General features: G+C 46.2%; 1 protein-coding gene across 3 annotated transcripts in view; it reads right to left on the reverse strand.

Moving 5' to 3' along the window:
• podxl2 (podocalyxin-like 2) overlaps positions 1–13,425 on the reverse strand; it is a 57,266-nt gene that overhangs the window by 11,533 nt on the left and 32,308 nt on the right. For all 3 annotated transcript variants that reach the window (XM_072581803.1, XM_072581805.1, XM_072581804.1), the window contains 2 exons: positions 11,551–12,116; positions 6,745–6,819 (listed from right to left, as the gene is read on the reverse strand). In XM_072581803.1, coding sequence (XP_072437904.1) covers positions 6,745–6,819; positions 11,551–12,116 — 641 coding nt within the window. The remainder of the gene's footprint in view (positions 1–6,744; positions 6,820–11,550; positions 12,117–13,425) is intronic.

Genomic DNA, 13,425 nt, shown 5'->3' on the forward strand with positions numbered 1-13,425 from the left:
GCATCTCCTCCACTTCCCGCTCCTCCACCCTTGAACCCCGGCCCTCCAATCGCCACCAGGACAGAACCCCACTGGTCCTCACCTACCACCCCACCAACCTCCAGATACATCGTATCATCCTTCGTCATTTCTGCCACCTCCAAATAGACCCCACCACCAAGGATATATTTCCCTCCCCTCCCCATCAGCGTTTCGGAAAGACCACTCCCTCCGCGACTCCCTCGTCAGGTCCACACCCCCCCATCAACTCAACCTCCACTCCCGACACCTTCCCCTACAACTGCAAGAAATGCAAAACCTGCGCCCACACGTCCCCCCCTCACTTCCCTCCAAGGCCCCAAGGGATCCTTCCATATCTGTCACAAATTCACCTGCACCTCCACACACATCATTTACTGCATCCGCTGCACCCAATGTAGCCTTCTCTACATTGGGGAGACAGGCCGCCTACTTGCGGAACGTTTCAGAGAACACCTCTGGGACACCCGCACCAACCAACCCAATCGCCCCGTGGCTGAACACTTTAACTCCTCCTCCCACTCCGCCAAGGACATGCAGGTCCTTGGCCTCCTCCATCGCCAGACCATGGCAACACGACGCCTGGAGGAAGAGCGCCTCATCTTTTGCCTAGGAACCCTCCAACCACAAGGGATGAATGCAGATTTCACCAACTTTCTCATTTCCCCTCCCCCCACCTTATCTCAGTCCCAACCCTCGGATTCAGCATCGCCTTCTTGACCTGCAATCTTCTTCCCAACCTCTCCGCCCCCACCTCGTCTCCGGCCTATTACCCTCACCTTAACCTCCTTCCACCTATCGCATTCCCAATGCCCCTCCCCCCTTCCTTTTATCTTAGCCTGTTTGGCACACCCTCCTCATTCCTGAAGAAGGGCTCATGCCCGAAACGTCGATTCTCCTGCTCCTTGGATGCTGCCTGACCTGCTGCGCTTTTCCAGCAACACATTTTTCAGCTCTGATCTCCAGCATCTGCAGTCCTCACTTTCTCCTATATCTATCATGCCTCAATTTAAAGCTATGTCCCCTCATCCTAGCCATCATCATCCGAGGAAAAGACTCTCACTGTCCACCCTATCTAATCCTCTCATCATCTTGTATGTCTATTAAGTGACCTCTCAACCTTCTTCTCTCCAATGAAAACAGCCTCAAGTCCCTCAGCTTTTCTTTATAAGACTTTCCTGCCATACCAGGCAACATCCTCGTACATCTCCTCTGAACCCTTTCCAAAGATTCCACATCCTTCCTATAATGCGGCGGCCAGAACTGTATGCAATACTCCAAGTGCGGCCACACCAGAGTTTTGTACAGCTGTAACATGACTTCATTGCTCCAAAATTCAATCCCTCTACCAATAAAACCTAAAACACCGTATGCCTTCTTAACAACTCTATCAACCTGGCTTGCAACTTTCAGGGATCTATGCACATGGACACCGAGATCTCTCTGCTCATCTACACTACCAACAATCTTACCATTCACCCAGTACTCTGCATTCCTGTTACTCCTTCCAAAGTGAATCACCTCACACTTTTCTACATTAAATTCCATTTGCCACCTCTCAGCCCAGCTCTGCAGCTTATCTATGAGTCTCTGTAACCTGCAACATCCTTCAGCACTATCCACAACTCCACCAACAGCAGTGTCATCCGCAAATTTACTAACCCATCCTTCTACGCCCTCATCCAGATCATTTATAAAAATGACAAACAACAGTGGCTCCAAAACTGATCCTTGTGGTACACCACTAGTAACTCAACTCCAGGATGAACATTTCCCATCAACCACCATCCTCTGTCTTCTTACAACTAGCCAATTTCTGGTCCAAACCACTAAATCACCCTCATTCCCATGCCTCCGTATTCTCTGCAATAGCCTTCTGTGGGGAATCTTATCACCAGTTTTACTGTAATCCATAGACACTACATCAACTGCTTTATCCTTATCTACCTGTTCGGTCACCTTCTCAAAAGGACTCAGTAAGGTTTGTGAGGCACAACCTACCCTTCACAAAACCATATTAACTATCCCTAATGAAATGATTCCTTTCTAGATGATTATAAATCCTATCTCTTATAATCCTTTCCAACACTTTACCCACAACTGAAGTAAGGCTCACTGGTCTATAACTACCAGGATTGTCTCTGCTCTCCTTCTTGAACAAAGGGATATTTGCTATCCTACAGTCTTCTGGCACTATTCCTGTAGACAATGATGACATAAAGGTCAAAGCCAAAGACCCTGCAATCTCCTCCCTGGCTTCCCAGAAAATCCTAGGATAAATCCCATCTGGCCCAGAGAACTTACCTATTTTCACATTCCAGAATTGCTAACACCTCCTCCTTGTGAACCTCAATCCCATCTAGTCTAATAACCTGTATCTCAGTATTTTCAACAACATTGTCTTTTTCCAGTGTGAATACTGACGAAAAATATTCATTTAACGCTTCTCCCATCTCCTCGGACTCCATGCACAACTTCACACTACTGTCCTTGACTGGCCCTAACCTTACCCTAGTCATTCTTTTATTCCTGTCATACCTATAGAAAGCTTTAGGGTTTTCCTCAATCCTACCTGCCAAAGACTTCTCATGTGCTCCCCAGGCTCTTCTTAGCTCTTTCTTTAGGTCCTTCCTGGCTAACTTTTAACTCTCACGTGCCCTAACTGAGCCTTCATGTCCCATCCTCACATAAACTTTCTTCTTTCTATTGAGATTCAACTTCTTTAGTAAACCACTGTTCCCTCGCTCAACCACTTCCTCCTTGCCTGACAGGTACATACGTATCAAGGACACGCAGTAGCTGTTCTTTGAACAAGCTCCACATTTCAAGTGTGTCCATCCCCTACAGTTTCCTTCCCTATCCTATATCTTGCCTAACCACAACATAATTGCCTTTCCCCCAGCAATAACTCTTGCCTTGTGGTATATATCTAGCCCTTTCCATCGCTAAAGTAAACATAACTGAATTGTGGTCACTATCACCAAAGTGCTCACCTACCTCCAAATTGACACCTGCCCTGGTTCATTACCCAATACCAAATCCAATGTAGCCTTGCCTCTTGTTGGCCTATCTACATACTGTGTCAGGAAACCCTCCTGCACACATTGGACTAAAACTGACCCATCTAAAGTACCTGGGCTATAGTGTTTCCAGTTAATATTTGGTAAGTTAAAGTCCCCCATAACAACTACCCTGTTACTCCCGTTCCTATCCAGAATCATCTTTGCAATCCTTTCCTCTATAGCTCTGGAACTTTTTTGGAGGCCTTTAGAGAACTCCCAACAGGTGACTTCTTTCCTATTTCTAACTTCAGCCAATAATACCTCAGTAGATTTGCCCTCATCAAACATCCTTTCTGCCACAGGAATATTGTCCTTGACTAACAATGCCACACCACCCCCCTTTTTTTACCACCTTCCCTGTTCTTACTGAAACATCTAAATCCCGGAGCCTGCAACAACTATTTCTGTCCCTTATCTACCCATGTCTCTGAAATGGCCACAACATTGAAGTCCCAGGTACCAACCCATGCTGCAAGTTATTCTGGATGCTCCTGGTGTTGAAGTAGACATATTTCAAACCACCTTCCTGGTTGCTGGTACACTACTGTGACCTTGAAACCTTACTGATGACCTCACTACTCTCAATGTCCTGCACACTGGAGCGACAATTCAGGTTCCCATCTCCCTGCTGAATTAATTTAAACCCTCCCAAAGAGCATTAACAAATTTTCCCTCCCAGGATATTGGTACCCCTCTGGTTCAGGTGTAGACCATCCCTTTTGTAGAGGTCTCACCCACCCCAAATTGAGCTCCAAATATCCAGGTATCTGAATCCCTCCTTTCTGCACCAACCCTGTAGTCACATGTTCAACTGATCTCTCTCCTTATTCCTCACCTCACTAGCATTTGGCACGGGTAACAAACCAGAGATAACAACTCTGTTTGTTCTAGCTCTAAGCTTCCACCCTAGCTCCCTGAATTTCTGCCTTAAATCCCAATCTCTCTTCCTACCAACGTTGTGGGTGCCTGTGTGGACCACGACTTGGGGCTGCTCCCCCTTCTCCTTAAGGATCCCGAAAACATAATCCGAGACATCATGGACCCAGGCACCTGGGAGACAACACACCAACCACAAGTCTCTCTCGTTTCTACAGAACCTCCTATCTGACCCCCTAACAATGGAGTCCCCAAAGACTAATGCTCTACTCTTCTCCCCTCTTCCTTTCTGAGCAATAGGGGCAGACTCAATGACAGAGGCCTGTAACCCATGGCTTACTCCTGATAAGTAACCCCCCCGCCCCCCAACAGTATCCAAAACGGTATCCTTGTTATTGAGGGGAACGGCCACAGGGGATCCTGCAATGTCTGCCTGCTCCCTTTCCATCCCCTGACAGTAACCCATCTACCATTTTCCTGTACTTGAGGTGTGACTGCCTCCCTGTAACTCCTCTCAACTACCCCCTTAGCCTCCTGAATGATCGGAGGTTCATCCAGCACCAGTTCCAATTCCCTAATGCGGTTTCCGAGGAGCTGGAGTTGGGGGCACTTCCCACAGATGCAGTCAGCAGGGACACGAGCGGTGACCCTTACCTCCCACATTCTACAGGAGGAGCATTCAACTGCCCTAACGTTCATTCCCACTGTTATGAATTCCCAATGAGACCATTGGAAGAAAAAACCAGTACTGGCGCACAGAACCGTTTTGTTTGGTTAGAGGAGGAGGATGGGTGGGAGACAGTGCCTGAGTAGTGTTTCGGGTAAATCAACTGGCCAAATATATTACCTCACTTACTCAGCCATCCCGTATCCACTCCTGTTCAACATGTGTTCCGCCTATTCATGAAATAAGTTGTTAACGGATTAATTTACCTTCCTGGCAGCCCCCAGGTCCTCGTTCTCACTCCTCCCACTGCTGCTGAAAATGCAGGCCGCTGACTCTTGAGGTAATCCCCTTTGTATGATCTGCCTGTACTGCTTGCAAAACAAAACTTTTCACTGTACTCAGGTAAACGTGAACAGGTTGAATAAAAATATTTAAATGTAGAAGCTAATGTTGGTGCTGTTTGATGGTATCACCAAGAGGCAGCCCCTAGATGAGAAGCTGGTGGGGGCCAATGCAATGATCAGAGTAATGACTCTACATTGGTTAAGGAATTCAAGGCATCTACACAGAAATCTCACCACTACACTGATGATGAAATGAGAACACTGCTTCAGGCTGCTGAGAAACACGGGCCTATGAATGAGCCATCAGTATGTCCACTGGTTACCCTGGCAACCATTGAGTCAGTCATCAGGCAACTTTCCGTCAACCACTTTCAAAAATCTCCCCGAGCCCTTTGCTTTGACTGTGTTGTCTTTCGCAGGATCAATGTTCATCCTTCAAAAGCACCGCAAAAATAAACTTTTTACAGCCATATGTCATCCCCAAGTGCTTCCACTGCCAGTCAGGTCAGGCCTGTTTTATCTTGAGGCAGACTTCAGATTACTGGCACAGGGCAAACTCCCACAATGTCAATGAGGTAATGATAAGATGGTCAGTTTTAATGTTGTGAAACTGATTTGATTTGCTTTATTGTCCCATGTACCTGAGTAAGTGAAAAGTTTTATTTGCGAGCAGTGCAAGCAGATCATAACATACAAGGACATACCGATCATAGGGTCCTTAGAGCGAGGTATACAAGGTTATGGCTACAAGGAAGTGCACAAAGCAAGATCAACATTAAACTTGAAATTAGAGGTCCATTCAGCAGTCTAATAACAGTAGGGAAGAAGCTGTTCTAGAAACAAAAACAGAAGTTGCCGGAAAAGCTCAGTAGGTCTGGTAGTATCTGTGCAGAGAAGCTGTTCTTGAACCTGTTAATGTATGTGTTCAATCTTCTAACAAGTTTACAAAAGAAACAAATGCGACATGAGACAAGATTTATTCCTATAGCCAGTTTTGATCTCAAATGCATTTGCCAGTAGTATCAACAAGTCATAGAGGTCTACAGTACAGAAAAGGGCCTTTTGGTCTATCCAATTGCACTGGTCAAAAGTGAGCACCTACCTATTGTGATCCCATCTCCCAACCTTTAGCCTTGTATGCCTTAGCATCATAAGTACATATCAGAATACTTATAATGAGAGTTTCTGCCTCTACCATCCTTCCAGGCAGCACGATGGAACCAGTTTCAATCAAAGTATTTGAAAAGGAATTAGATGGTTATTGGGAAAGGATCAGTGCACAGGGTTACAGGGAGAAGGCAGGAAAATGGCACGAAATGAGCTGCTCATTCTGATAGGGTTGCAGACATGATGGGCTGACTGGCCTCCTTCTGCACTGTACCAATTCTGTGATTCTGAATCGAGGGAGGGAGATTGACCAGGATTCTGTTGGAAACTGCACTCCCATTTTATCCACCTGAGACAGGAGACAGGCACCCTCCTGTTAAAGCTGGCACCTCTGACAGGGAAAGTTCAAAGGAGATGTGAGGGGTAAGGTTTTTTTACACAGAGTGGTCGGAATCTGGGGGATGCTGCCAGGGTGGTGGTGGAAACAGATACATTAGGGGTGTTTAAGGGACTACGGTATTAGATAAGCACATGGAAAGGAGGGATATGGACCAAGGGCAGGCAGATGGGATTAGATTAATTTGGTGTCACATTCAGCACATCGTGCTGTACAGTCCTATGTTCTACCACTACCCCAGCAGCATCTCCTCCCCACATGTTCAATACTCACACATTCAGTGTTTTCAGTCATGTTCAGGATAACGTAATTCCTTCCAGCTAATTTGCTCCAGTCTCTGCAAGTAACCTGTTGAAGACAAGTGCGAGGAATAGGTCAGTCACAGCAGAGCCAGAGGTGGACAATATGCAACGGCTCGTATTACCAGAAGGGCACAGCTTTAAAATTATTGCACACTGCGGCCAAAGCAGGTTGAGATACAGCTTTAAGAAACCTTTCAGAAACAATCAAGGTCATACCAGGGGCGACGCTCATCTGGAAGGCAGGGTGACCATTTGTGAAGTGAAAATAGAAACTGTTACATTATTCAGCAGGTCAGGCAGCAGCTGAGAGCACAGAAACAGAGTAAGGGGAAGCAATAGCCCAATAATACAATCGCTAGATTCTTAATCCTGAGACTGAGTGAAGACATTTCTCCTTATCTCAGTCACAGAGTGGCTCAGTGGTTAGCACTGCTGCCTCACAGCCCCCGGGACCCTGGTTCAATCCCAGCCTTGGGCAACTGTCCGTATGAAGTCTCTTTTTGTGTCTACCTCTGGGTGCTCTGATTTCCTCCCACAATCCAAAGATATGCAGGTTAAATGGATTGGCTATGGTAAATGCAGGGTTACAGGAATAGGGGGGTGGGCCTGGGTGGGATGCTCTTGGAGGGGGTCAGTGTGTACTTCATGGGCTGGATGGCCTGCTTCCACACTCCTATGGAATGGTCTACCCCATATCCTGAGACTGTGGCTCATGGTTCTGAACTCCATGGTTTTAGGGAACATCCTTCCTGCATTTCTCCTGTTGGAATTTTATAGTGAGACCTCCACCCCCAACCCCCCCCAACCCTCACTTATTCTAACCTCCAATGAATATAGTCCTAACTGATCCAGTCTGTCGTCTGCCAATCCTGTCGTCTCAGGAATCAGTCTGAGAAACCTTTGTTGTACTTCCTCTATAACCAAAACATCCTTCCTCAGATAAGGAGACCAAAACTACACACAATACCACTACAGTCTAGAAGCATAAGGGCAGCAGATACATGGGAACGCCACCTCCTGCAGGTTCCCCTCCACTATCCTGACTTGAAAATACATCGCCATTCCTTCACTGTCACCCAGACAAAATCCTGGAACTCCCTCCCTAAGGGCATTGTGGGTATCCTGCATACAATGCGGGTATACAAGAAGGCAGCTCACCACCACCTCCTCATGGGGCGATTAAGTATGGGTGACAAATACTGGGCTACCAACAATGTCTACATCCCATGAACAAACGAAGGCATGTGAGATGGAAGAGTATAAATTTATTGATATACCCATGACATATCTGAAATGAAGAATCTTTGGTGCTGCAGGAAAAGTGTGTAGGTTGATGGTGGCTGTAGGAGTGGGACTGATGACCAATTTGAAAAGGCAAGCACAAGCAGCTAGGAGCTGAATGGCCTCCTTCTGCTGCTTCAACCCAGTGGCCAGGCAGCTACGAGTGGACTGCCAGCCAACAGCAGGAGAACAGCCGGGCATCAAATTAACTACCCCATCAACACAGCAGAGCTGACGATGGTAACCATGACAACAGTCTTGGCCTACACTTCTCTGGAGGACGTACTGCAGGTGGCAGCAGTTGGGATCTGAATGAGGGTATGATTAAAATAAACCCAAGTAATTAAATAACGGGTCAGCAGTACACAAGCAGAGCCTCATCGTGACAGGAATAAATCAAAATAATACCAGCCTGTCCCTGACAAGTCAAGCTTAGAAAACTGTCCATCTCTGATAGGCATTATTCCCAGCTGTGTTCTGTATGTAGCAGCTGATTTTGAATCATTGTGACAGCCTGCAAGATAGTGGGGGGAAAGTTATCTAAAGAACCCAACGCTGTCACATCAGAAGGATATTCATCATGGTCTAACTATAAGTAGACTTATCAGGAAATGAAAGCCCTGTTCATTTTTTCAAAAATTCATTCATAGGATGTGGGTGCCACTGACAGGCCAGCATTTATTGCCCACTCCTTGTTGCCCGGGGGGGGGGGCAATTAAGAGTCAACCACATTGCTGTGGATCTGGACTCACATGTAGGCCAGACCACATAAGGATGATAGTTTCCTTCCCTAAAGGACGTTAGTGAACCAGATGGATTCCCCCAACAATCGACAATGGATTCATGGTCATCATTAGACTCTTCATTCCAGATTTTCTTTTGAATTCAAATCCCACCATCTGCCATGGCAGGATTCAAACCCGAGTCCCCAGAACATTATCTGCGTCTCTGGATTAACAGTGTTGAAAATTGTACAACACTGTTGAAAACAGCGCTGAAAAAGTACAGCAAGTCAGGCAGCATCCGAGGAGCAGGTGAATCAAACTTTCACGCGTTCCTGATGAAGGGGTTATGCCCGAAATGACAATTCCCCTGCTCCTCAGATGCTGCCTGAACTGCTGTGCTTTTCTAGTGGCACAATTTTTGACTCTGATCTCCAGCATCTGCAGTCCTCACTTTCTCTGGACTAACAATCCAGCGATGATACCATAAGGCTATCGCCTCTCCATAACACAACTCAGATGGAGATAAGGGGTAGTGTTGCCTCAAGGATTGTCCAGAGAATTTTATTTTTAAATCATTCACGAGCTTCAGCCAGCATTTACTGTCGATCTCGAGTGGCCCATGAGACAGTTAAAAGCCACTCATAGACCAGCCCAGGTGAGGATTCCTGATGCCTTTCGGGAACCAGAATAGGTTTTAGTAACAATCAACTATAGTTACATGGTCACCACCATCCCAGTTATTACACTGAATTTGCAATGGTGGGCTCTGAACTCATACTCCCAGAGGATTAGACTGGAATTGCAAGTTTACTAAGCCAGTGACAATACCTTTACAGCATCAATCTCACAATGCAAAAACCCAAAATTAAAATCTGGGGAAGAATGCCTGAAAATAACGATTCGTTCTTTATAAAACCTGTGTAGTAATAACTGCAGGTTTGCATGGAAAGGCTGTTCAGCTGACAGTCAAATATCATCCTTAGATCAGAGACAGTTAAGGGAGATTTACTAGGAACGGCTGTACAGTTGATGCACATCCATTATACAGAGAGGGTGGGGCTATTCTATATGTGAAGATGCGAACTTGGAGGAAGTAGGCCATTCGGCCTGACAGCTTGCTTTGCCATTCAATAAGACCATGGCTAATCTGATTGTGGCCTCAACTCTACTTTCCCACCTACTCCTGATAACTTTTACTCTTTTGTTAGTCAAGATTCTATCCACTTTATCCTAAAAAAGTATTCAATGAGCCGCACTACCTCTGGGGCACAGGGTTCCAATGATGCACAACACCCTAAGTGAAAACTTTCCTCCTCAACTTCACCTTAAATTGGGAGAATCCTTATTTTAAAACTGCGGCCCCCCTGATCTAATCCCTCCCACAAAAGGAAACATCCTTTCAGCATAGATTCTGTCAAGACCCCCCAGGATCTGAGATATTTCAGTGCTAATGCCTCTCGTTCTTCCAGTGGATACAGGCACAGTCCAAATGAAACAACACCCTCAGAGCTGAGAAGGTTAAAGGAAGGTTTCATGGAGAAGCATTTTGAGTAAATCAGGGGAAACAGTTTCCAATGGCAGGAGATAATTAGCACAAGGATCAAAGAGGAAGATGAGGTGTAACTCTGTAGTGCAGTGAGATTACGGCAGGTTCAACAGTAACTTTTGAAAGAGAATTAATTGGGTAGGTACTCGAAAGTAAAGACAATAATAGAGCTATGGAGAAAGGTCACATGGTAAATGGAGTTTCATGCAGAAAAGTGTGAGGTGATTCATCTTGGAAGGAGTAACAGGAATACAGAGTACTGGGCTAATGGTAAGATTCTTGGTCATGTGGATGAGCAGAGATCTTGGTGTCCATGTACATTGATCCCTGAAAGTTGCATCAGAGGTAGCTTTCATTGGTAGAGGGATTGCGTTTCGGAGCCACGAGATCATGCTGCAGCTGTACAAAACTCTGGTGTACACACTTGGAGTATTGCATACAGTTCTAGTTGCTGCATTATAGGACAGACTTGGAAAGGGTGCAGAGGAGATTTACCAGGATGTTGCCTGGTATGGAGAGAAGGTCTTATGAAGAAAGGCTGAGGGATTGAGGCTGTTTTTGTTAGAGAGAAGAAGCTTAAGAGGTGACTTAACAGAAACATACAAGATGATCAGAGATTAGATAGGGTGGACAGTGAGAACTTTCTTTCTCAGATAGTGATGGCTAGCACGAGGGAAATAGATTTAAATTGAGGGGTGATAGATATAGGACAGATGTCAGAGGTAGTTTCTTTACTCAGAGAGTAGTAGGGGCGTGGAACAGTAGTGGACCTGCCAATATTAAGGACATTTAAATGGTCACTGGATAAACATATGGACAAGAATGGTATAGTGTAGGTTAGATGGGCTTTAGATTGGTTTCACAGAGCGGCACAACATCGAGGGCCGAAGGGCCTGCTACTGCTCTGTAATGTTCTACGTTCAATAACTACAGTCTGTTGCAATATAGTGCAATAGTTCCGTCCCCATGTGACATTGTGTTGTAAGCAGATTGTGTAATAGCAGCACCATTTAAACCAATGGAACCCACCTTATAGTCAATCCAGGTAAGGAAAGTTCGCATTCGGCAAATAATGGTCTAAATTCTTCAATCTTGAAAAAACACATGTTATAGCAGAACAGACTGTAATCTCTTCCAAAAAGTTAGTATATGCACTATGGGCCAAATGGCCTCTCACTGTGCTATAGGATTCTAAGCTACAGGTTGTAGTATTTACAGTCCTCACCTGTTTGGGGCCCAGAGGTTCCTCCCTGGCTGTGGTGGGCTTGGTACCAATGGCATCCTTGGGAACGGACCCTGGTTCCGCTGATGGACCTTCTAGCCCAGGCAGATGCTCAGGGTCCATCCCGATGGAACCTGCCCCCTCCCCGTCAGTGACTGTGGCAACCGATCCGCTGAGTGCCGTGCTGCTGGGTGGGAGCGGGGGCGATGGCAGCAAGGGGTAGGAGGTAGCAATAGTTGTGGGAAAGTCCGAGGCAGCAGTTGGCAGGTCTGGTGTGCTCGTTGCAGATGTCAGAGCCTCAGTGCTGTCCCATCGATCAGCGGAATCAGATTCCGTCGTCGGGGTGTTGTCATCTGGGGAGTCCACATCAGGACTGTCTGCTGCCAGGCTGGGTCTAGTGAACAGGGCACCAGTTGGTGAGCTGGAGGTCACTGCCTGCTCCCCAGTCTGGCCTGATGGTCCGGATCTGGTGCTTGGAGATAACCAGGCCTGTGGTAAGGAAACGAATGCACCGATTTCACCCGATTCAACAGTTTCAGCGATGGGCAGAGGGTCAGGTGTACTGGAGTCTGAAACGAGAGGTTAGCCAACATATGCATTAATTCACATTGAACAGAAGGCCAGTCAGCCCATCTTGCTTATGCCAGCTAGTTGAAAAAGCTATCCAATTTGTTCCACAGTCCAAGATTTTAGTCATTACCCTGCAGTTTTCTTCTCTGCTCATTGAAATGGAGGGTAGCTAAAGTAACCCCACCTTTTAAAAGAGGAGGGAGAGAAATAAAACAGGGAATGTGTGGGTTAGGTGGATTAACTGTGGAAAATGCAGGGTTACAGGGATAGCGTATGGGGGTCAGGGTGGGATGCTTTTTGGAGAGTTGGTGTGGACCCAGTGGGCCAAATGGCCTGCTTCCACACTGTAGGGATTCTATGATTCTAAGTTTCTCTGTTAGTACAGAAGGTATTCAGTATTGAATTAACACAGAAGAAAAGAATATTTATGGCATGTAAGGAGGCCATTTGGTCTATCATGTCTGGTAAAGATAAAGTCACTCGTTTGGGGCCCAGAGGTTCCTCCCTGGCTGTGGTGGGTCTGGTACTAATGGCATCCTTGGGAGCGGACCCTGGCTCTGCTGATGGACCTTCTAGCTCTGGGACAAAAGTATTTGTCCCAGAGGGTTACTCCCTCGTTAGAGAGAGAGAAGACTACTGGTGGTTTAACCTGAGGGTCACCAGACCTCAGGTGAGGGGCAAGATTGAGAAGGAGGGTCCTTCACAGTAACCACAGCCAGTATGGAGACCGAATCCATGGTGTTGGCATTACACCATATCACAAACCAGTCATTCAACCAACTGAGCTAACTGACCCCCACATCTGTGCTAGCCAAGCAAAAACAAATGCAGTCTGATTACAACTCCCTGCTTTTGGTCAAAACATAAGTATGGCATTTTGTAATATTTCAAACTTGTGATGAACACTTTAGCCCTTCCCACCATTTCAAGTATTAAACTCTAAATTTTCACTATCCTGAAAACGTTCTTCAACGTTCCTTTAACTTCTCCTTTGATTATTTAAAATCTGTGCAAGTTAGTTACTGACCTCTCTGCTGTGTGTGTCATTGATCTTCTTATCTATTCTACCCTTCCAGAAAATTGTGGCATTTAACAGCATTTACATAAGACATATGAACAGAGAAAGGCCATTCAGCCCATCAAGTCCGCTCCACCTGCATTGATATCATGGCTGATCTGATAATCCTCAGGAGATGCACAGTGGCCCAGTGGTTAGCAACTGCTGCCTCACAGCGCCAGGGACACGGGTTCGATTCCAGCCTCAGGCGACTGTCTGTGTGGAGTTTGCACATTCTCCCTGTGGCTGTG

Source organism: Chiloscyllium punctatum, chromosome 12 (assembly GCF_047496795.1).
Source record: "Chiloscyllium punctatum isolate Juve2018m chromosome 12, sChiPun1.3, whole genome shotgun sequence".
NCBI lineage: Eukaryota > Metazoa > Chordata > Chondrichthyes > Orectolobiformes > Hemiscylliidae > Chiloscyllium > Chiloscyllium punctatum.